This window comes from Acinonyx jubatus, chromosome D1, assembly GCF_027475565.1.
Source record: "Acinonyx jubatus isolate Ajub_Pintada_27869175 chromosome D1, VMU_Ajub_asm_v1.0, whole genome shotgun sequence".
NCBI classification, from domain to species: domain Eukaryota; kingdom Metazoa; phylum Chordata; class Mammalia; order Carnivora; family Felidae; genus Acinonyx; species Acinonyx jubatus.
The window spans coordinates 50,027,953-50,053,494 of NC_069390.1; the positions used below are offsets into that span (position 1 = coordinate 50,027,953).

Here is a 25,542-nt window from a genome sequence, read left to right on the forward strand (position 1 = left end):
CCTTCTACATCTTACATGCCAGGTGCAAATATGGGCACTTGTAGGTAGAGACATATGGAAGGTGGTTATCTAAGGTTAAAACAGGATGTTCTTTCTCAACAAAAGCAACTCTGAGCCTAAAATTTACACAAAACATTTATCCTAAAAAGGAGTCTGGAATGTTCTGGCCAATGGCATTATAGAGTGTAAAAAACTCTATAGAGTGTAAAAAAATAGGAACAATGCAGGAAAACATTAATAGAAGGCCTGTACATGGGCTTCCTCCTATGACCTATCAGGAGAAAAGAAACATAATCTAAAGGTTCCATCTAGGTCAGTGAAAAGCACATCAAAGAATGTCTCCAGACTCCTTGGATATAGTGATGGTGGCCTATTGGGCAGCTGACTTCATCCCAGATATATCCTCATTACCTTGGCTCCCACAGAGGACATCTTGGGTCCCTTCACATCTTGCCTGATCCTTCCCCCTCTAATGCTTCCCTTTCTATCCTTGTCAGCAGCTTGAGGGAGGATAAAGCCTTAGAGCCAAAACTGGGTGGTTTGGGCATTGCTGAAATCTGCAGCCACAGCAAAACCTGATAACTTGGTATTAACAGATCATTGTGTCTCTAGTGCATAGATGCTTCTGGCGCTCAGTGGCTGCCAGGCTTGGGGTTGACCAGATGGCCTGAATCCACATTAGGATAGTTTCCTCTGCTCTGAGTTTAGAACTGTATGGATCCCCCAGAATTTGGTCTATCACACTCACCTCTGCTTTTCTCTGCTTCTCCTCCTGCTCTCTCTGCTCCTTCTCCATGCCAACCAGCTTGAGTTTCAGCTCAGAAACTTCAGTCATCAGATCAAGCTTCTGGGTCTCAAGAGATGTGCGACTTAGCAGCTCCTGCAAGCAAAACCAGATGTCAAAATCAGAGCCTCCCTGGCAACAAGGACAGCTGTAGCTCCATCCAGAGCATACAAGGCAAACTCTGGTGGACAACAGAGCTGAGACTGCTGCATATGAGCTACAGGGCTGTTAGGGACAGGTCTCAGCTGATACTGGGTCACTCAGGGAGAGCACAGCCCCTGGCACCACCCACTGTGCTCTGAGAAACAATGTGAACTATAGCTCTCAAAAAACAAGTTTGCCATTAGAAGCCATTATTTCCAAGTACAGAAAAAGGGACAGTTTTGCTCAAAGAACGAAACTTCTCCATCTCTATTTCCAATGCAAAGCAGCAGGTCCTTTCAACCAAAACAAACAAAAAAACACAGACAAACCCAAGCTTACGTTAACAATATCTTTTTTAAAACCAAGGATTCCAAATCACCTCCTGGGCTCAATGTTCAGCCCACATTTTCAACAAATTTCATTTTAAGGTCTCACTGCAAGGAGCCTAGGAGGGAGCTAGAGCATAAAGCAGATATTCAATGAGTATTTACTAAATGACAGAATCCTGTTTATGTGATACAGACTTTTCCTAGCCTATTGTGATAATGGATCTTTTCTAGCCACGATGGTATGGAGGTAAGAAAATTGTTCTTCCCTTATTGTAAGACCAGACTCAGGAAGGTTATCAGTCCTGCCCTACCATAATAAGAACAGTAGTAGACGGCAACCTGCCATTAATACATATAACTAATAAGCATAAATAAGACAAAAAACAAAGGTGATTGACAAAATACCTGCTGGGAACCACTAGGGATTATGAAGGACCTCAAAAACCAGGAACATTTCTGGTCCAGGGGCAACACTTCTCTATTGGCCAAAGGCCATGGTCCATGAGCTCCAGAGTCTTGGCACACGGGAGACACGGTTTCCAGCAATGAGACTACAGTATGGCCATCAGGAGAGTGACCAGCCAAATCAGCAGACAGAAAAGATACACTATTCCATCTCAGTATGAACTTTCTATATTAAGTTGGGCAACCTAACCCTCATACAAGAATGGTGATCAACATTCTGACCAATAGCTATGATTTCATATATTCTGAACCGTCCTCAGACTACAAACCAAACCACACAGGACACAGATCTTAACTAGGAAAACATGATTCCCTAGGCCAAGCCCCTCAATGTGTCAGAAAGCCAGTCTACAAACTCTTCATCTGCTAATCTGAAGGGACGGGTACCTAGAAGTTCAGCAAAATGAACTCACTGAGCACTGGGCAAAGGAGGCCGGCTCTTCCTGTTTCAGCTAGACTTGAACTAGCTTATAGCACAGAGGCAGTGACCCTGCCATGTGAGAACCACAGCGTACTTGGTCATGAGTAGTCACCCAGATCAATGTGTATAATGGTGGAGGTGGGGAAGGAGAGAAGACACACAGATTCCACGAGTGCCTCCTCTGTGCCAGACCCCACAGGGTACTTTACATACATGCTTTCAATAAACCCTCCTGGTGATTTGACAGTAAATACTATCCTGACCTGAGTAATAGACAGTAAATACTAACCTGGCCCAGAGACTGGCCTTGTCTTGACCAAAGACACATGCCAGTCAACAACAGCAGAGTGCGTTAGTTAGTTTGCAAACCAAAGTCTGTTTGATTCCAAAACTCTTTTCTGTCTAACGTATCACATGGTTTCCCAAACAGAGGAAGAAGTCCAAGAATTTTAAGGAAAATAAAAGAAAAAAAAATACCTGCTGAAAAAAAAGCCAATCAACAAATATTCACGGAGTCACGGAGTGAGGAAATAGCCACTCAAACTGGTAAGATTTTGTTGAGCACACACTCTCTACCAGGGCCTGGCGCGAAGGCTCTCTGAAGATCTAATCCTCTCTGATACCACCTACTCACTCCCACCTCCTCTCTCTTCCTTCCTCACCTTCCCCTCTGTTCCACCACCTCATTCTACGTTTCTCTCTCCATCCTTTCATCTACCTGTTTTGTTCCACAAATGACTTGAGGCGATTTGAATAATGGACAATTTAAGTTAAAATGTAAAATCATAAAAGTTAAAGCAGGCAGGAAAAGAAGTTGAGGCCAGAGCCACCGCTGGTGTAAAACTCCTAAAGTTCTGTGGGTTGCTAGAGATGGACTATACCGTGTACGTGAGCTCTCCAAGCCACCAGTGCAAAGGGGTAGAGAAGTAATTCTCTAAATCAGATAGCAACGATTGCTTTAGAGTACGGACAATTGAGAAAATGTTGTTCCATTCCATTCCAGACTTCAATCATTTACTCAACATGTTTTTAAGTATCTACCAGAAGTCAAGGCCTAGGGATATGATTATTAAAAACGCAGCCCACTGAGTGCTTGAATATCTTACATGCAGTTTGCCCGCTAAGCAGCATTCACGATACTGCCGCCTTGGTGGGATCAAAAAAAGCCTCAGAATGTATCTCTCCTGAACAGTAGGAATCTATTCCACTTCTGTTAATGCCAAAATCCCTCTAGCTATTTTAGGTTGCCAGGTTGTAATTGGTCACACCAATGTTCCCACTGACAAGGATAATATTCTAATTGGTTGTACTAAAGTTCCAATAGCCGTTCCAGTTGGTCACGGCAGGGTTCCAATTGGTTACACTAACATCCCAAGTGGGAGTTCCAGTTGTTAGTGATTATATTCCAGCTATTATATCTATTAGCATATGCCTCTACCTTTCATTGTCCTTACCCCTCATCCTTGTCATTGGTAAGTACTGTCCTACTCCCTGAATTCAAAATCAGCCTTCAACAAGCTCACCCAGTCCAGCTCCACTTTCCATCTCCAGGTACACATGGTCCCCAGCCACTATTACGAGTTATATTCTCTATCAGATGTGTCCAAAGAAGGTTTACCCTACCTTTTCAACTGTTCCTTCTCCTTCCAGCATAAACTGAATCCTGACTTCTGCAGCCTATCACATACCCTTCCCAGTCATCTCAAGTGGAGTCCATCCTGTTTCGACAATCCAACTTTACTGGACATGCTTCCAGACCACTACTGTCCTTATTGATCATCTACATCTGCCCTCCTCTTCTAAAGTGGTGCCATTCAGTTACAGCACATTCCAGAACCCAAGACAACTTATCCAGAACCCAAGACAGTCTCTCATTTTCCTCAGGGCTTTTTTCTTTTGATCAATCGTTTCTCTACCTAGTTTGGGCACATTCCTTCTCCTCGGTAACTTCAACATCCTTGTTCCCTCCTTGTTAGTCTTCCAATATCCACTCTGGTTTCACCTTTCTTGAGCACAACACCAACAGGTTTGCTTCCACCTTGCCTCAGTTTCTCAGCAGGATGGCCGTCATCTTAGCCGTCATCTTTATCCAGAATGTATTTGCTCTGCTTCTAAAATCTTCAGCTCTGATACAGTCTCCTTTGGCCACAGTCCTCTAACCTTTCAAGTTTCCCACTTACAGACTCAAACAATCTTTCATTTCTTCTACTGTGGCCAATACTTACCTGTTTTCCTAGTTAATAAACTTCCCTTAAGTAGTATTTGCCTCCTTATCCATTCTATACCTGAGGTCATTTCAAGTGTATCATACCTGCACCAGAAAATTCCTCATTCCAGTTCATCCCTACCCTTAGACCTAAAGTGCATTTGCTTTACCAGAGCCCAGTCCATGCCAAACCTCAAAGTCTTTTGTCTATGTTTCTACTCCCTGTGGCCTGAAAATTGCTAGTGAAAGACACTTGATGATGCCAATTGGTTTCCATACAAATTTACACTATCTAATTAGAGCTGATCTTCCAATACCGCCTGGCACCCTTGCGTTCATCTCTGGTTGGTTCCTTTCAGAGATTGTTCCAAATCTTTCCCATTCTCCTCCAGCCATAAACCTTACCCTTTCTTCCTCTTCTCCTCAAATAACCTCTCCTGTATACTGAAAAGGTATTTTAAATATTTATTTTTGAGAGGGAGGGAGGGAGCGAGGGAGGGAGGGAGAGGGAGAGGGAGAGAGAGAATGTACATGCAAGCAGGGGAGAAGCAGAGAGAGAGAGGGAGACAGGATCCAAAGCAGACTTTGTGCTGACAGTGGACAGCCCAATGCAGGGCTCAAACCTGTGAACCATGAGATCATGGCCTGAGCCGAAGTCAGACGCTTAACTGACTGAGCCACCCAGCCACCCCCGGAAAGGTATTTTAAAATAATCTGTTCATTTGTTGAGCTTACATCCCTTTTTTCAAAATCTCCTGGAATCATCTCTCATTCATGTCTCTTAAATCCATGTCTTAGAGCAAGCAAGTCCATGTCTCATGTTGGGTTCTTTCACCTTTAAGAACCACTCTCAAGCCTAGTAAGTTTCCAGGTTGTACATAGAAAGCATATGTTCAAGGACACAAAGATTCCAGAGTGTGCTCTGGAATTACCCCATCTGACCCTCCTTCCCATTGCTGACTATCTCTCAGTCTCTAGACTTCATGCCATACCCACATAGCTTGATGTTCAGGCTTTCAAGTTACCTCCCCGGTCAATCGTTAGTGTTTGGCTGTGGTCTCTGAGTTCTGGTCCGGCTTCTCCCTCCAGCCAGTAAGTCTGAAGGACGAAGGACGACTACTCACATGGTCCTCGGCTCCCCCTCACCTCTGTCCTGACTGTGAGGAAGTTCCCACCCAGTCTGTGCTTCGCAAGGGTAGGGCCATTAATCATCTACTCTGACAGGCATTTAATCTCTTTCACCATCAGCTCCCATTCCTCAGGCTATAAACATGATCAAATTTCTGACATTCAAAAGAACTTTCCCTCTTGACCTTGCCTTCCCCTTAAGCAACCATCATCAACTCTCTTGTGCTCTCGCTAGGCAAATGCATGTTCTGTGTGCACTGTTTCTATGAATGCACTCTCTCCTCATCCCCTCCCTCACCCCTTCCCAGTCAAGTTCTAGAAAGAATAACCTAACCCTTGCTGCCTCTTCTTCCTCACTTCCCTGTCTGGATGCCTGCAACCCAGATTCTGCCTTCACCAGGTAGGGCACACAAACAGTTCTGGTTCTGGGGACCAATGTCCCAACTTTCAGACGCAACCTGTACTTCTCAGCTTTCAACCATTTAACTCTTCACCCACTGATCAGTGTAAGATAACACTTGCCATCCCATCCTTCCTTCCAATTTCCTGATCTGTCTTTTTTTTTTTTCTTCTGTTTCTTTTGCTAGCTTCTTTTACTCCAGTCTACCCCTTAAGAGAAAGGTTGTTGGATCCCTAGCTCTCAGCCTAAAGACTGGATCCAGCCCATTTGTCTGGAGCACGAAGGCGAGGCTTGGTCCCTGCTCCAACCTACAGGGTAGATCTAGCTGGGAGTCTCTCTGAATCATGCAGCTACCATAATGTGGGGGGAGGTGAGGTGTGGGGAGACAGGGGGATGGAGAGAAGGGGGACAGGTTTCATAAGCTGCATTAACTTCTGCTTTCCCAATTGTTTCCAGGTTGCCTAGGGACAGAGGGCAAGGGGAGAGGAGTGGGTGGTACATGAGGCAGGTGATTTTTGTTACTACAAACCATGAAACTAGGTAATGAAACTTTAGGGGAAAAAAACAAAAAACAAAAACCAATGAACAAAATCATCACTCACCCCTCTCACTTCACCACTACCAGTAACCTCTTCCAGAAGGGCAAAGACACCTCCTTTCCTGGAGATGGAAAAAAAACTTACATCTCAGAGAAAACCATCATTTCCTTTTTCCAAAGCTCAGTCTGAGACTGGAGCTGATAAAAAGAAGTGGCCTTTCAATTTATTCTCTCCTTAAAGGGCCACATCTTGAAGCAATTACTTCCATCTTTAAGTGTGGAACATGACCCAGGGAGTTACTGACCAATGACAGAGGACTGGAGCCAGACTGGCAATCTGAAACCAGAGTGAAGGAAGAGGCCATGGAAAGACATGAAAGGAAAAAAATGCATCCCTTTGCTCTTTGAAGTAAGAGGCCTAGGCTGTGCCAGAAAGCCGCTTTCATGAGTAACACTGCAGCGAGGGGCTTGTTGTCAACCTGGGTTCGAGTCCAGACTCAGCCCCCACTAGGGAAACCATCTCTCTGGAACCTCAGCCCCCTCATCCGTGAACAAAGAACACCTACTTTGCATGGTGGTATGGAGATTCAACATCGAATAAGATCAGCTTGAAGAAAGCAGTTATTTCTGGCTCCTACATCTCCCAGGGGGCAGGTTTGGGGAAGAACTGGCAAATCCTGGTTTTCTTCAGTCACAAATCAGGTGTCTCACCTCTGAGACAGGGTCGTGCTTCCACAGAATCAGGGGTACATAGCTCTGTTTACTATTCTTTTTGAGACAGAGATACCCCTTTAAAGGTACTCTTGGAAAATTTATCTGCCAGGTGCTGACGACACTTTTGAGTTCATAAACCCGGACACATTGTCCTTCACTCAACTCAAGGGCAGGAACTGGGTATCTTAGGCCCTTAATCCACATGCTCAAGATCTTTTTTTAATGTTTATTTATTTTTGAGACAGAGGGAGAGCGTGAGTGGGGGAGGGGCAGAGAGAGAGGGAGACACAGAATCTGAAACAGGCTCCAGGCTCTGAGCTGTCAGCACAGAGCCTGATGCAGGGCTTGAACCCACGAACCGTGAGATCATGACCTGAGCCGAAGTTGGACGCTTAACCGACTGAGCCACCCAGGCGCCCCGTGCATGCTCAAGATCTTAAAACTGATGACTTGTGAGAGAGTTCGGTTTTAACAAAACTGAAATAACAGCTCTAAGAAGTGGGCAATATGGAGCCCATTATGATCATCCCTGTTCTCACTATATAAGAACACAGGTTTGACAACTTTCCTGGATCAACAGAAAGGCACGCAGACTGACTCCAAATCCCAGAAATTTGTCTTGCCGCACCTCACCTGAAAGATAGCCAAAACAATGAGGATGCCTAACACCCGGGGCTCTAGGTCAGGTGGGAGGTCTGAAATCGAAGCTGTTGTCCTGCAGGATTTCTCCAAAGTTTGGGTTCTTCACAAGGAAGTTTGCATCCTTTACTTCCTCCCCATTTGGCTCTCCTAGCCTGTCCTCTTTTTGACACTGAACATTGTTTCTGCTCTTGACATTGATTACATCTGTAAACAGCTAGTCTCTGGAAAGTGCTCCATTTGGCTGTCAGCTCTGTATAAAGTCTATTATCCACTAAGTAGCATCAGCTTCTTCCTCAAAGTCATCATCCTCTGGAGAAGGGTCAACAATCAGAGGCAGAGAAGTTTGCTGTGCAGGGCCCTAATAGACTCCAGAGGCCACTTTAGAAAAAGTCACCAGGGACCTCAATGCATCAGCAGGGCCATGGAGAACCCGCCCTATGGCGTAGATTTTGTCGCCAGCATGGTCTGAGCTAGTTACAACAAGGATATGGCTGGTCCATGCCTATATTCTCAGGGTGCTCATTCTAGACAGCCCAGGGGTGCAGCTCTCAGAGATGCTGGTAGGCAATGCCTTGACCTGCTTAGGATACAGAAGGCAGAGGCCAGCCCTGTGAGCTCTGTACCCAGGCCAGACTGTCCCAGACCTATGAAAACAAACCTAGGCTGCGGCCTCTTGGAGACCCATTTATGGATTTCCTGGAAAATCCACACCTGTTCAGGGAGTCTGAGACCATCCCTGAGTAGGTGCTTCCAGAGGCAGTCCCCAAAGAGGCTCAGAGGTTCCCCTTTGCCACCCTGAATTTTGCAGGGGGCTGCAAAAATATTTTACCCTCAAATGCGTCCATCACCTATGTGCTGCTCACATAGACTGGCGGGTGCTAATACTATTTGGTTCTGGCTTGCCTCTCTAACCCCAAGGCCTTCATTCACGCTCTTCAGATGGGTTAATGCAAAGAGGATAACAGATGGGACCTGAGAGATCAGCATTCAGCAGGGACAGGCTGAGGGGTGCTAACTCCATCCCCTCTTGGGCTCCTGCTGGAGGGAGGTGGACAAAGCAGCTGTGGAGAGAGATGGCTCAGTGGGGTTGCTGGAGCCTATGTAAGCACAGGGCATGGGCTATACTGGTTGGGTTTGGGTTTCCTTAAGTCCTCCAGGAGCTATTCCAGCCAGTGGAGGGGGCTAGAGGCTAGAGCAGGGGTTGTAGACTACAGGTCTGCGGACCAGGCTTGGCCTGCAGGTATGCACGGTGTGGTTCACACAGTATTTATTTTTTTCCCTTTAAATTAGTTGCCAATGCTTTAAAAATAGACTTATCTTTAAATCTGGATTTCCCACCTGCTGTGAAGAATGAGACTATCTTACAGCACCGGGCCTACATGGGCAGTCAGCTAAAGGCGGGGAGCAAGTGCCTCCTTTAGACAAGGCCACTCCATGCGTAGGCGTAGTGCTCCCAGGCACGGCGTACCCAAGGGCGGTGGCGTCAACAGGCAGTTGTCAGAAGGCCAGGCCTCACACTGATTGGGAAGGGGCCTCACTCAGAGCTCTGCAGGCCTCAGAGCAGGAGGCCAGGCTTGGCTCAGAGCATGAATAGTCTCCAAGGGCTGGCAAAAAGAAGCAATTGTTTGCGTCCCTCCTCCTCCTCAGGGCTGGGAGTCCTCCTAGTTCCTACCACCAGAAGCCAAGAGCCCTGCGGTCCAGGATATCAGCATCAGACAAGCAAGTCCCTGCCTGTCCTCAGTTCAGAGGACACATGCATAACATCCTGTAAGCTACAGACGGCATTACCTCAGCACCGTGGGGCAAGAAAGAAGTGCCTTTTCAAACAGCATCAAGCAGATTTCAGGAAAGGACTGGCATGTGCCACAGAGGGTTCAACTCGGGCTTCAGAGCTGGGAACCCAAACGTCTCCAGCTCAGGTACCACCAAGCCCAGCAAGTGGGAGCCGAGGCTCAAATAAGTCCCGTGAGTTGAACTCAGGAGGTGCCAAAGAGGAGTCTTCCACACTCCCTTCGTTTTATCCTTGAAAGATGGAGGGAACACAGTGAACGTTATGAGCATAAAAATAACTTGGGTAAGTTCAAGGGAAGATCTTTAAACCTGAGAGGTGACAAATAAGACCTACCACACTCCAAAATATACCAAGCCAAGACATCCACCTCTGTGGCACATGCGAACCACAGGCCTGGTACCTCACCCACAACACAAAAGATAATTGATCTTAAGACTTTTTCAAAAGTCTAAAATCCAGTCCATGGGCTGATGTTTGAAGAGCAAGACAGCCTAACCAGGTGGAGCTGGGAACCGACACCAGACTCCTTGACCCAGAGACGCTGACGAGGGAGCAGAACCACTGTGCAGAGAGGGGTGTAGGGCAGCCCTGGAAGAGCAGCCGGGACAGGCGGTCAGGTAGCTCAGGCACCAAATGCGGCCATGCTCTGACCTCCGATCCCGGGGACTGCCACCAGGCAATGCCTTCCTGAAACATCAACCTGACGTTTTCCAGACACGTTCCCTTCCACATTCAAATCTTCTTTGTTCTCTGGAGTTTTGCAATACTCCATCCCCACCTCAAAGCCACACCTCTATCACTCTTTGTGAAAATGCTTTCCCGCCCTTTGAGAGCTTTCCATTTTCTTTCCTGGTTTTCAAAAAGAAGACCCAGCTTAAAAAAAATAAACTCAACTCCTCCTGCCACTCAGGGAATAGGATGAGCAAGAGAAATGCACACAATTTAAATAGAAAAATCAAATGGAGCCACGAATGTGGTAACTTATTAATCAGAGATGAAAAGAAAGCAAACTAGAAAGCATACAGCTTCTGAGCTGTTGGGACTAGTTCCATCTAGTTGAGGACATCTACACAGAAGTACTGACTTAAAAAAAAAAAAGTTCTTGAAATGCACTAAAAACTAAGAAATACTTGGAAGCAAACGTTTCTCCTAAGACCAAAGGTCAAATGCAAAGCCTGTGTTCATTACCATTCTATCAAAATGCTATTTGAATTTTATGCTGATCATGACAACAAAAAACATTCGAGCTCTGGGGGAAAGATTACATATAAGCAGCCATCTACTTGAACCCATGCATGTTAAGGGACTGTCATTCTTTAAATAATTAGTGAGCACCTCCCATGCAACAAGGACGATTCCAGGAGCTCCAAAGCATAAACCGTGATTGAATTTGTGTGTGTGTGTGTGTGTGTGTGTGTTTCCCAAAATTGCTGAAAATATAAGAACCATTCAAGGAAGTTAGATCATCTTGATAGATTTCATAAAATTTCTAATCAGCCTCTCAAAAGATTTGGAAAAGCCTGAATAAAAACTCAACACCCCTTTCTAAAAATTCAGCTCATCATTTACCATACGGTAAAATCGTTCAAGGGTAGAAAAATGATTATTTTACTTTCCCTTCAAAAAAAAAAAAAGCCTCTCAGTGGTAGTATACAGTAAGATTTAAAAATGGAAAAAACTTCACTCTGATGCTAAGCATACAAAATCAGAGAACCAAATCGTATCTGTGGTGTGCAGAGAGCTTTGTAAATTACGCCTATACCTGATGACAAGGAGGATGAAAAGGAAACAAGACATTTACGAGATTTAATTGAATGGGATGAGAACAGCTCCATTTTTCATGTTGACAGCAATTAAATTACATTAAAATATTATGTGTGTAATACATTTTATCAAAGAAGACTACGCAAACTGGGAGGGGAAGAGGGAGGTGGGAAGGGGGCACACAGGAAGCTAACCAACTTCCTCAAACCCCAGATGCCGCCAACAGTCAGGCTGTGGCTGGTGTCAGAAGGGTGACTTTGTCAGCACAGTGCCCCTGAACCTGGCTAGATCAAGTGCCACCTGGGAATCTGTCTAACCAGCTCAACAGGTTATTCCTCTCAGGCCAGCCCTTCTCGCCCCTCCCTGCAAAGCTCAGTTGGGGCAAGTTTCACCTGCTGTACAAACACCACACGCAGAGCGCCCAGCCTACCTCCAGGCAGGATGGGGGAGTGAGTAGTGAGAGCGGTGACTGGACACAGCGACTTTTAACACATGAGCTGCGTTATAACCCCAGGGCCTTCAGCCCTCACGCCCTTACCTGTTGAAGCATCTCTTCAGCGGCATTGAGTTTCACCTGGTGTCCTTCCAGGCACACCTCCAGGTCCCGAATCTTTTCTCCTTGTGCTTCCACTTGGTCTGTGAGGACACTCACCTGCCCCAGGAAATAAAGCAACGGTAGAGGAGCAGAAATGGCTCACCTACTGCTGGGAAACCATACTACTGATCCATACATAAAAATGCCTTTTCTTTTTGGCGGGCAGCAGGTGGGGGGAGTGAGTGTCCTGGATGGAGAAAACTCCAGCTGTTTTCTTACCTTGCCATTGCCTAACTGACGTTGTCACATTTCCTGCTCTTGATACACTCCAGAGAAAAATACCCAGCAGTCAGGAGAGGTGCCTCCGGGCTGGACTCCCGCTCCTTAGTCCTCTTACAGAGCTCGCTCTGGCAGTCCGGACCTCAAGGCATATCTCTGCCGGCAGGCCAGGGCTCTGCCACCTCATGTGGAAGAGCAATCCAAACTCCTGGGGAAACTAACCAATGACCTTACCTCTCTCATAAGGGTGTGAGGGCTGCTCACCTATCAGGCGAGTGTTCTGAAGCAATGAAGGAATGTGGGATGTAAAGGGCATGTATTAGCACCGACAAAACTTGGCTCCAGAAAGGATTTTGTGCTTCACAGGCCAAAACATGACTCTAAGTCATAACACACACATGCCACATTGCACATAGAGTGGCAGGAAAGTCGTCTTTCTAAAAATCATGAAGAAGATCTCTTGGGATTAATAAAGATCCATTTATAGGAAGTCCTTTAAATTATACCCTAACTACATATGGAGGATTTCCATAGTCTGCTCTAGTAGCAAACTGCCCCCAGATCCTCCCTTTTATTAAAAAGGTGCCTTAGAGCAGGAAGATGAAGAAAGAGAATGGATGGCCTCCCCAAATAAAGAAATCAATGACTGGTAAATTAAGATCCTTTAGACACTTTTGGTTTTCAACCAATGGTTGAGTCATTGTCATTTACATATAGATTATCCTAAATGATTTCTCAGTCTGTAAAGGAATGATAGCTGGAGCACGAAGGAGTTAATGTAATTCACTTATGAGCGTTTAAATAAACTATCAGTTATAGGGGCACCTGGAAGGCTTAGTCGGTTAAGCATCTGACTTTGGCTCAGGTCATGATCTCGCAGTTTGTGGGTTCAAGCCCCGAGTCAGGCTCTGTGCTAACAGCTCAGAACCTGGGGCCTGTGTCTGGGGCCTGGATTCTGGGTCTCCCTATCTCTCTCTCTTTCTGCTCCTCTCCCACTCATGCTTTCTCTCAAAAATAAACATTAAAAAAAAAAATTACAAGCTCCCTTTACAAAGGAAAAAAAACCCAAATGAATACTGCTACTTTAAGCTCTCCATTTTTATGTTCCCAAATGGATAAAGAATTATTGAAACCTATTCTTGGAGTTGATACACAGTGTACAAATATTCCAGTTATAATCCAAAAACAGGTGCCTTCTGCCAGTTAGGCCCATCTTGAACACAAACCTTCGTGGTGGTTTTTTCAATCCTCATGACCCAACACTCTCAGCAGTCCTGGCCTTTTATAGCTACTAGCTGTACTTTCAAAGGGGTAGGAATCCAGAGGGTGACCTTTCAGAGCTCCCTGGGTTTCAGAGTTTCTGTTTGGGAAGGTTGCTTTATGGTTAATCTTATTATGAGGATTAACACATATCATCTGCACCACACCTCAGGGCCATGCGCTGGCGGTACCCACATGAATATGTGGTCTCCAGCGTTCCATGCCCTGTAGCTCAGCTGTGTGTAAGACTCAAGACATGCAGGGCTACGGGCTCTTTACAAAACTTTTTTTTTTTCCTTACAAACTTGAATACAGTAGAAAGATCATGGAGAGAGGCACAGAAAATTGGGACAACTGTATAAAGATCCTAGAAGGTGAACTTTATTCAATAAAAACAAATACTTTGAGTCCCTAACTCTGTGCTAGGCATAATTTTAGGCACTGTGGGGAATACAGAAGTGGAAAAAAAGGGAGGGGGTGAAAATCCTTGTCTTAAAAAAATGACACTCTGATGAAGATATAAAAGATTTTGATTTTAGTATATATGCTGCCAAAGTGAGCACAGAAGATTGTGTGTGTGTGTGTGTGTGTGTGTGTGTGTTTTAAGTATTATGAAAACAAAGTAATTTGTTATGTGTGATTTGCCTTGTTCTTCTCCAAGTAGATCTAGGAAAACATTCTGGGCCAAGTGATTGAATTAATTCAGTCTGGCTGAGCTGCCTTGTAAGTTAAGCAAAAGGCTCTACCATGTTGGTCTAACCGACTCCATGGGTCACTACAAAACAGGGTGGTCACCTACGAGCAGCTCTGAAAGGCTGTTCACAAGCTCCTGGAATAGAAACCACTAGGATCCACTTCTGACTTCTGTGATTAGTTTCCCATGTGTGTTAGGACTGGAAATAAGGATTCTTCAAGGATTCAGGGTTTAAAAAAAATTTTTTTTTAATATTTTATCTTATTTTTGAGAGAGAGACAGAATGTGAGTGGGGAGGGGCAGAGAGAGAGGGAGATACGGAATGCGAAGAAGGATTCAGGGTTTAAAACAAAACTGTGAATGCCAAAGAGAACATTATCACAGAGGACTTTACTAAATTGTGTACCTTTAAACAGAACGTGTGGTTTCAGCCACAAAGGTTCCTGGTTCAAAGGTTTGTGAGTTCATACTTTTTGCCACAAAATTTCAAATTGGAAACTCTGATCAATTGCGTCATTGGGATGGAGTTTCAAATTACACATCCCTCAAAATATGTGCGATATAATGTGCTATATAATCTGCCCCCTCCTACCTCTCTGAAGGTAGTTCCTCCCCACCAGATTTCTTCACAGTCATCAACTCCAGCCACACAGGCCCTTGTTGTTCATCCTATACACCAAGCACACTCCTTGCTCAGGGTGTGTGTGGGGCCAGCCTCCCTGCCTGGAATGTGCTTCTCTGGGCATCCACGGGGATCCCTCCTCCCTAGCTTGCTTCAGGACTCCTATCAGGGAGGTCTTCCCTGACTACATAATCCTTACCCTGCTTTCCTTTTCTCCATAGGATTTATCACTGTCAGAAACCTTTCATGTATTGGTTTATTGGAGAGACACCCCCCCCCCCCCAACACACACACACATTCTGTAAGAACAGCAACTTAGTTTATTTTCTTTACGGCTGCAACCCCAGCACCTAAAACTAGTGTCTGCCAAATTGCAGTTGCTTACATATACATATTTAATGTTTATTATATATTTTTGAGAGAGAGAGAAAGAGAAAAAAATGAGCATGGGAGGGGGAGGGGCAGAGAACAAAGGGGAACAGAGGATCTGAAGCAAGCTCTGTGCTGATAGCAGAGAGCCTGATGCAGGGCTTGAACTCATGAACGAACCATGAGATCACGACCTGAGTCGAAGTCAGATGCTTAACCGGGTGAGCCACCCAGGTACCCCTCAAATATTTTTTTAATTAACAAATTAATGGGAAAAAAAGATATAAATTATATAATTGCACATTTGGCCCAAGCTTATTTAAAATAGGGACAGGGAAAAAAAGAAAAGGCTAGGGAAAAAAGGCCAAAATGTTAAACTCTCTTTTTGACTTCCAAAATTCCTAAAATAATCATTCATTACTCTTACATTCATAAGATGAATAAGATGAAATAGAAGGAAAAAAAAGCCAAATAGCCTCTTAATTCCGGTGCTCTAAGCTAAAGCCCACAGTGGAGGGTTCTAGAACCCTACCCTGCCCCCTCTCCCAAAACACTACCAGCCCTGTCTACCACGCTTCAAGATTTTGAAGGAGCCAGGACTGGAATATGTCCTTTCTGATCCTCCAAATCATCAATCACAGTGCCTGATACATACCAGGCACTGAACAAATGCTTGATTTATGCGTTTGAGAGTGAACACAGCAAAGAGCCCCTATCACAACAAAAGGCCTCATGTAAGAATGCTCAACTTCATGTCCTGCCAAGGAACAGGAGTTTTCAGAACTGAAATGTTCCTTTGACTATCTTTCTCCATAACAAGTTTTGGAGTTCCTTTCTTTGAGGCAAGAAAGTCATCAAAGGCTCATTAGCCCATGTTACCAGCTCCAGGGGATTTGGCCTCAAAGTGATCAGTCTAGATCCAGCTCCAGACGATTTGGGCCTGATCCTGTCAGCATCCAACCTTACATCCATATTACTCACGGCTGTTTTATTAGAGACATGAGGACACATCTTATCTCCCTTAGAAGATTCCTGGGCTCCTAGAGGACAGGGCCTCATTCATCAGCCTGGCCACAGAGCTTCCAGTGTACAGGCTCAGTAGTACAAGGATGAGTAAAGGAACACATTCACGGCCCGAAAGCCAGTCCAGCATTTCACTGTGGCCTCAGTGACTTTCTGCTTTGTTTCAGGAAGAGTCTATTTAAAAAACATACACTTCAGGAGCAGGATAAATCCAACAGGAAAGAAAACCTCTTGTACTTCCCTTCCACTTAGGGCACTTACAGAGGCGGAGGTAACAGGATAAGCCGTTTCCCATGAAAAAGGACCCACCTGTAAAATGAGGGACTCCTTATCTCCTTCTAGACGTGCCAAGCGTTCCTGGTACGTTTCATTACTAGCAGCACCGTGGTGATTCACCTGGGACTAAAAAGGGGGTGGGGGGGAAAGAATTACACTTAAAAGGTTGGGAAAACATCTTACCAACTTTAAAACGAAGTGTGTAATTTGTGAGGACAGCACATGCTGGTTGCATGTGCAAAACCACCCACCTAAACAGGAAGCCACAGGATTTCAAAACTACTACGAGGAGGACCATTGAAAGGTGCGCCTTGAAAGCTGGCAAAATCATCCCCCCACCCCGATGACCTCACCCTTGGCCAGGAAGGCCTGAATGGAACTCCAGACCCAGTGGTGCTTGACTTGACTGGGCGTGTTGGGTCTGGTTTAGGTGGAGGCACAGCCTGCCAGACGCACCAACGGCAATGAGGCTACTCTTTGAGGAGGCGGGGGAGCTGGTACCATTCACCAAGGAGCTATGTGGGAACAAGTTCCGCACAGATCTCGGTCTCTCCTAACTCTCACACCAGAGTTCTCCAGACCCAAGGCACACCTCACAGCATGGAGGCCCATCCTGAGCACCGCAGGGAGCACAGAGGATGGGGGACGCCAGCCACAAGGCCCTTCATCCACTCACACATGCCTTCCAGGAGTGGCTAATCCCTCCCCTCCAGAAGGGCTCTAGCAGGCCAGGCTGGCACGCTGCATGCTTACTTCTCTCGGTTCTCACACTACAGGGGAAGATGAAACATCCCAAGAAGACCCCAAATGATAGCCAGAGGGACCTCAAAGGACTAACAGGAAACAGAGAGATCCAGAAACCAGAAACCAGCATAAAGGGAGAAGAAATAAAATGGCAGATGGGAGGCAGAGTTCATAAAATGATCTGAGCAAGAGACAGGAGGCTTCAGTCACTTTTTGGGTGTATCTGACCTGGTTATAGGCAGGGAAGAGGGAGAGAGGTGGCTGCTAATGTGACTGAGCTGGCCCAATGCCACCAACACTCCCTTCCTCCATGCTTAAAGGAAGACCGAAACCTAGAGGCCCAGGGTAGGCCATTCAGGGGCTTGGCAGCCTGAAAAAGCAGATCTGATTGCTAAATGGGGAAGTGACAATCATCAGAATCTGGGCTAGTCTAGAGGAGTAAATGCTCTGAGGTTTATGAGGCAGTCTCCTCATTCCAGAGGCAAGTCATGGTTTGCAAAGGAGTGGGTCAGAGAGGAACCCAGGCCGAGAGGTGGGCCCCTTCTCCTGAGCCCATTTCCCCACATTCCAACCTTCAGAATGGGCTTGCCAACCCCAGGCTAGCCAGGCCTGCAGCACCCGCCTCGGCACCACTGCCTTTCTCTCCAGCCTCTCTCCAGTGTGCATCTTGTTCACGGTTGTGGAAGCTCTTTCATACCAGAGACAAAGGGCCTTAACAATCACAAACGACTTCTTTGTGTTCATGGCAGTTTATTGTTGCTACATTAATTCTGGTCCTCATATGGTCAAACTCTGACTAGTACACAAGGATATAATTATAACCGAAGTATTCTCAGAACCTAAAACGAGAGGAAAATAATTCTTAACAGCAGGTCAAATGCTTCTCTGTCAAATAACTCACATGATGGTGATTTTCAGGGAATAGCGAGAAAAGGACCCAGGCACCCAAGGGAAGCTGTGCACGTCTGATCCCACTACCAAAGTCGACACACGTATAGGGCCACCCACCCCTGGTAGCTGCCATTTCTCCAGCAGGAGATGAAGGAGAGAAGACCAAAGGGAAGACTGCAGCAAGCCACCACACCACTGTGCCTAAGTAGGACCCATACAATCACCCAGAGGCACAGCTATTTTTACTAACTGGCCAAAAAGCAAGTTGATGCCATAAGTTCAGTTAATACCCAAAATGCACGCCACAGAGTCTATAACAGATGACAGAAGTAGATTAAAAAACAAACAAACAAACAAAACAAAAACGAATCTGGATCCACTCTAGCAGCCGAAGGAAAAAGACGAATATGGTAAATAAAGTCAAACTGGGAGAAACAGAACTATTCCTACAGAATGGAGAAACTTTCAGATTTTCAGAGACTCTGTGCAATGGGATAAACATCCCAATATCCATGATGATATCCTCATAGTAAACAGAGCCCAGGAGAACTCACTGCTTTGCTATGATACCCTCTAAATAGATCAAAGGTTAAGGGATCATATAGGCTAAAGGCCAAAGCAATTCAATGGAGAACCAATGCCATGTGGCCCAAGCAAAGGACAGCAGATCTATAGCAAGCACTTATATAGTACTAGACATGAGCCAGGTGCTATTGACAGTACTTTACATGCCTTAACTCTTTTAATACTTCCCATAACCCTGTAAGATGAATATTATTTTGATTCCATTTTGCAAACGAAGGAACTGAGGCACCAGATGTATGAACGAGGCGTACGTGGATATTTTGCCTGACTACGTGGGAAATTAATTTTCTGTTGTAAGTTAATTAAAGAGATCAAGTACAAATTTTGTTTTAGATATTGAGACTGTATGACATTTCACTTAAAATAAGTTTTAAAACACTATCTGAACCTAAATGTCCATTAATAAAGGAGTGGCTAGAAAAACTACGGCTCATCCGTATTGTGGACAATTTGTGGCATTTCAGAGCATGAGGTAGGTATTTATGAACCATCACAAAAATATCAGATATCTTGGAGAGTGAAAATAGCAAGATCCAACGAATCATGCAGTGTGGTATTAGAAAAAAGTACCACACAGCTCCAAGGGTATATGGCAGATGTATGAAAATAAATAGACCAAGTGTCTGGAAGGCTACACAACTCAGAACAGTGCTGTCTCCTGGGGGTGTGTTTGGGCTACAGAAAGCTGGGGATGGGAGGTTCGGTCAAGGTGGGATTTTACTTCATCCATAAACATTTTTGTAAGAAGCTCAAATATTTTCTTGAATAGTTAAAATACATTTTAAGATCTAGGAACACTGAGTACCAACAACAGTGGTTTCTGGTACTTGCTTCCTCTCATAGCAGCCTTGAGGGGCACACCCTCTCCCCCAGCAGTCACACTGGTCCACGTGATGGTAATCCTCATGGCAGAAAGGCACCTCCCTTGTCTCAAATCGTGGTTCTAGAGTAATAGAGCATCTTCCTATCTTGTTCAGTCTACCAAAATCACTTCTGCTCTCTAGCAAGCTCTCAAGAAGTATTAAACAGCAGTGAGATGGAGATAACATCCCAGACAGAAGTCTGCAGTATCACCATTCTTTGCTTTTCCTGACATACAGAGCCAGGTCTTCACAATATAGAAAAGATTGAGATCTTGAAAACTGCAGTCCCTTAGAAAGGCACAGACCAGGATAAAACACCATCTCCACTTGAAGAGCCTGAAAAGCATCTGAGAACAGAACCAAGAAGAGGATTATTTTAGAACTATTTTGTTGAATGCCAATATTCATCAGCCGAAGGTGAGGATTTCATTACAGCATAAAAGACACGTGGTTATGAAAATGTCGTTCCAATTATTCAGAAACATGTTCAAAGAGAGATGGGGAGTGCCTGGGTGGCTCAGTTGGTTGAGTGTCTGACTCTTGATTTCAGCTCAGGTGGTGATCTCGTGGTTCGTGAGATTGAGCCCACGTCAGGCTCTGCACTGAGTATGGAGCCTGCTTGAGATTCTCTCTCACTCCCTCAGTCCCAACCTCACTCTTACTCTCCACTCTTTCAAAATAAACAAAACAAAAAAAAGAAGAAGAAGAATTAGGACACAGTTCTGTCTTGTCCTACTTTAAAAAGAGTTTGTAGGGGCGCCTGGGTGGCGCAGTCGGTTGAGCGTCCGACTTCAGCCAGGTCACGATCTCGCGGTCCGTGAGTTCGAGCCCCACGTCGGGCTCTGGGCTGATGGCTCAGAGCCTGGAGCCTGTTTCCGATTCTGTGTCTCCCTCTCTCTCTGCCCCTCCCCCGTTCATGCTCTGTCTCTCTCTGTCCCAAAAATAAATAAAACGTTGAAAAAAAATTAAAAAAAAAAGAGTTTGTAGGGTGTTGGGGTGGTTCAGTAGGTTAAGCATCTGACTTTGGCTCAGGTCATGATCTTGTGGTTTGTGGGTTTGAGCTGCATTGGGCTCTGTGCTGACAGCTCAGAGCCTGGAGCCTGCTTCAGATTCTGTCTTTTTCTCCTCTCTGCCCTTCCCTCACTCATGCTTGGTTTCTCTCAAAAATGAATAAATCTTAAAAATTAAGAAGAGCTTGTTTAATCAGAGGGTATGCCAGTTTCCCTAATTCTAACAGTGGAATTGCAATAGGAGACTCAGATCAATTTGCAGATCTGGGTCCCTGAGTGACTCAGGTTTGGGTGTCTCTGAAAACTCTTGTCCATGTTCTCTAGGAGGTAAATCAGTGATAGAGTCGCTGCTCAGCTCTCCACACCTGAGGTTGGACTGAGAGACCCATGCTGGCAACCAACCAAGGGAAGACAGTCAAGTCAAATTCTGAAGGGTGCTACATGCTAAATTTCTATTCCTCCACACTCTGGCATGGCAGGGGAATTTAAAGGAGAGTTCTACCCTGTTCTACTCTATCAAGGATGCTCACACTATTGATGAGTAAAAACGAAATATTTCTTATTTATATTCAACTAATGAGGTTAGCCCCTAGGCTAGATCTAAAAGACTGCTGATGTACTGCTAGGTGGGATATACATCAATTTGATTTTCTCTTCTGTTTTATTATTTCTACAAATGTGACAGAAGAAAAATGGATCTTCTCATTCAAATTTGCTACAGAGATGTTCCTGAATCTATAACTGAGGTTAGTTACCTGGTACATTGTGTGGGACCAAGAGATACTGTGTGGAAGCAAGGTATCTGCGTACTCTATGGAGGTGAAATGGCAAGTACAGATTGACATTTCCATGTCCTCTTGCATCTTGACTGAACGTCACAGTGAAACATGCTCCCTCTCTCGTATCACAGAACTTAACAGAATGGGGAGTTCTTCTTGTATGTATGTTGTCAATAACTGAGTAACTTTAGCCAAGATTATTGAAGCCAAACCATCTTTGCCTTTATCAACGCATTGCTCTCAAGAGTCTGGGAAATCCATCCTCTAAAAGCCAGAACTCTTGAAGGCAAATATGAAACATAGTCCAGAACTTTCAGATCAAGGACTTCCTGAGGCCTCGAGAGTGATGTTACTGTGAGTCCTCAGGAACAGAGAAAACACAGCACTTTGACTCTGGCAGGTTATGGATCTATTTTTAGAAGACCCCAAATGCTATTACTTCTAGGGCTGGGCAAGCATAGTATAGAGCTCTAACAATCAACAGTCTAAGGTGGGGCTATTTCCTAAGCCATTATGAAGTGGAAAAGAGAGGCTTTAGGATGATTTAGCAGCCATGTGGGGTGTTCTATGGTTGGGGGTCATGGAGTTGATCATAAAAGTTAATCAGTCTCAGTGATTAGGAGGGCAGGGAGAGGCGGGAGGGAGGACTGTGTGTGTCTAGGAAGGAGAGCACTGACCAGACAAGATTCCAGCATGGATAGTTTCTACATAAAAGGAAGTTTGTGCCAAACAAGGACACTAGTCTAATCTAGACTGAGTCCTGCCTCCACCTCTCCCAAAGGTTGGTGAATAAGCCACTTACTCTTAGTAAGTTCCTCATGCACAGAGAGCTGAATACCAACAGACCCAAGAAATAAAATAGGCTTTCCATATCTTGGGGGTCACTGCATTTTAATTAGGGATGAGATTATCTGGGGACACTTAGAGCCCCCAAAAGAAACTTATTAGTTATAAAAAACAAAAAACAAAACAAACCAAAAAAACCCTCCAGACTAGTCAATTTCCCTCTTGTTTTCTTGTTCAGGGGGGAATAAAAGATGAATACAGAGAATTCTTCTGAACCCTGGAATCTACTGTCTGTCTAGAATAGGCTGGGCCATTGCCTTTACTGTAACCACATGGCACGGGTGAGGGCTGCCACCTTCTTAGAGATATTCTCACCCCTCCCAGCCACCTGATCTAAAGCATGGATGGTTGAATCCTTTTAAACTGAAAATTTAAACTTGGGAATAGAAAATGGTAGTGGTTGTGCTAGAAGGTTCTTACGTTTGTTAGTAGCCATGTCCTCATTCTGTGGAAGCAGCTGGTTTGCAGTAGAAGTCAACAAAGAAACCAACATGCATGGAAACACAAATAAAAGCCAAGAAAGAGACTGGTGGCATTCTCATCTCAGATTCACGTGGTCTCAAGGCAGTGAGATTTCTGCCCTTCCTGTTGGTTCCCTCTTAACCTGCACTGGGTTCAAACTGAGTTTCTGTTGCTTGCACCCGACAGCCCAGTCTCATGCATTTGTCTCAAAAGGTGCTAAATCAATTGACCAAAATCTACTCCTTTGAAAACAAGAAAGAATTCCTGTGTTTTGGATAGAATACTAAGTTACAAAGAAATTCTGCCTACTGCTGATTTCCTTGAATGGGCAGTTGAGGAAAAAATGGTCAGTTCTGAGCCAACTATATAGTTAATACCAGGATCATTAGCGAAAGCCAGTGTGGCACAGAGTATGTCTGTGGGATGCACTGGGATAAAAATGGCACTCAGTCTCCTTCATGTGTGAAATGGAAGACTTCCTATCTACCATCTGTTGGCCTCCATTAGTTCGCATGTAGAGAAAGAAGGTTAAGGCAGGAGATAATACAAGATGTGATAGACCCATGGGTATCAACTGGTGTGTGTGGGGGGGTAGTAAAAATAAATTAAAACACAACAATAAATAGGAAGGTAAAGTAGAGCTAAAAGATGTAAGGGTGAATGGGAAACGAATAAATAATGGGTAATAAGAACATGAAAACACCTAACTGCCATTTAAGAAGTTATATTGAAAGACTGACATGTCTGTACATGCTGTACAAATGTGAGGTCTGGGAGCTGGGGGGCCAAGAGCTGCGGTACCCACACCCACCCTTTGCCCATCTGGAATTCAAGGCAGGGGATCCCTGGAGACTTTGTTGTGGGCTTCCAAATGCATGTGCAGAATTCCTATAGCCTCCTCCTACACAGGCATGACGTCTGCAAAATGACAGCTACGAATGTCTAGGAGGCAGGGCTGTACTAACCATGTGTACTCTTAGGTAGGTCATCTCATTTCAGGTTTTCCTATCCTTTAAATGGAAAAAATTATACCTCACAGAGCAATGTAGAGGGTCGGTTAGGTCATTAAGCCTCAAAATCTACAGGAATAAAGGCACAGAATGTTCTTTATAGAGGGATGCTCTAATATTTCCTGTCTAATACAAACAGCTTTTGAATGATGGTGGAAATATGGAAATCATTTAAACGGCTTTGTTTAAGCTAAAAGACCAAAGTACGGTTACAAGCAGTTCATCCCTTGTACTGACAGTTTTAATTAATTTATTCTTTTTGTTCAAGAGAACAAAAAGGCAATGTTTCTGATTAGGACACCTATGAAGTATCTGTAAAGATCTGTACAAACAGCCCAAGGGAACAATAACCAAAATATATTCAGGCTATAAAGAAAGTAAGAAAAAAAAAAAAAGCCCAAGTGACAACATAGAACTCACTGCTATCTAAGAGCTCTGGAATCATACTTGTGGTGTGTGTGTGTCACTTTTCCATCATCCCTGAAAAGATGCCCACGCTTTGAGTCAGATCTACAGGACCACAAGTTTTTCTTCCTTGTGAGCATTTTACTACATACAGTAAGTAATATGTACTACATACATTACAAAGGAGCACAATGAGAATTTCAATAGCTGATAATCACCATCATAAAAACTTGAATTTTTATTTCTGTTCCAATCTGGAAGTCAGGTCCAATTTAAGTTAAACATGAGCATTCTAGCCAAATCACCCCTGGCAGCTTCCCCAGAGCCATCACCCTCTGACTCTAGTGGCTGGTTAGATTCCATGATGCTTGCTCACTCTTGGCTGGCCCCTCCATTGTAGCTTGGCAAAGGAAGAGCCATGTTAGGTCTCTGCAGAGGTCTGGAGAAGAGTGCTTGATGCCAAGGCCAGGAGCCATGCAGAATCCCCAGGAGGACTCTTTCTCCTCCTGGCCAGATTCTACCAAAACGGCATGCCCTTTGCATATGGTATGGTCCACTCTCAGGAATGCTGGGTAGGCCACTTGTACAGTATTCCCCTGACTGGTACAGGCTAGAAGACCTCCTGTCAGCACCTCACTTCTCTGAACATGGGGAAAGAGCTGGTTCCAGAACAGTCAAGTGGGGCAGACAAGAGGTCACATGGGGGTATCATGGGGCATGCAAGCATGGAGTGTGGGGAAATCCTAAGGCTGTATAGTGTGACAGCTCTAGCCATCACGGTGTTATTCAGAGCCAACAGCTACTTCTCAGAGCTGCTGCCTTGGGCTCCAAAATACATCTGCCCCCCATGTTTTGATACCAAGATCTGCAGTCTTCACAAGGTAAAGTCACATTTCCTTCAGTGCTTCTAATAAGCTGTGAATTCCAGTCCCCTCAGGATCCTGGCCACATTTCAAATACTGTCCCAACTGGTCAGATCATTTTATATGATGGCCTCTTGCTTGTAAATACATGAAGATTTTGAACAACATACTGGATAAGGCTCTCCCTTCATTAGTCATTAGGAATGTGAGATGACGTGTTTTTAGCTGAATAAGAAAACAAGGGAAAATGTGTAGTATTTCCAGGCTGCATAGTCAAGAGGATTTTATCAAATCCAGAAAACCAATTTTAAGTGAGTCATAGCTGCCAGGCACAGAAGAGAGGTCAGAGTCACTCAGGCCAGACTTCAAGCTCAGAAGTACCACTCACATACCAAACTTTTTAGAAACTTGAAAAATGTAGACCTTAAAAATAAGCGGACCAAAAAAAATAAAAAGTGGGTCATGAGGCAATACTCAATTCCTGTTACATAGTTCAGGTTACCTATCACCAAGGGAACCAAGCAGTAGGAGTGTAGGTGGGTGCTTCTAAATAGGAAAGTCTCCCTAGATTTTTTTGGTTAGGGAGTTAAAGGTTTTCTGTCAGTTATTATAAAACCAACTGTTCCCAGGACCAGTTCCACCTTTTCTAGGCAAAGAATAGTCAAGCCAGTTTACAATCTTTGGCACAGAGTTAAAGAA

At 44.7% G+C, this 25,542-nt stretch overlaps 1 protein-coding gene across 17 annotated transcripts in view; it reads right to left on the bottom strand.

The window, feature by feature from the left end:
* Nucleotides 1-25,542, bottom strand: part of PPFIBP2 (PPFIA binding protein 2) — a 112,049-nt gene that overhangs the window by 47,582 nt on the left and 38,925 nt on the right. For 10 of the 17 annotated variants that reach the window (XM_015084673.3, XM_015084667.3, XM_053203527.1 and 7 more), the window contains 3 exons: nt 16,419-16,511; nt 11,866-11,979; nt 749-880 (listed from right to left, as the gene is read on the bottom strand). In XM_015084673.3, coding sequence (XP_014940159.2) covers nt 749-880; nt 11,866-11,979; nt 16,419-16,511 — 339 coding nt within the window. Of the gene's footprint in view, nt 1-748; nt 881-5,374; nt 6,458-6,479; nt 6,538-11,865; nt 11,980-16,418; nt 16,512-25,542 lie in introns of those variants that run through there. The other 7 variants (XM_053203529.1, XM_053203528.1, XM_053203531.1 and 4 more) reach the window with 4 other exon arrangements.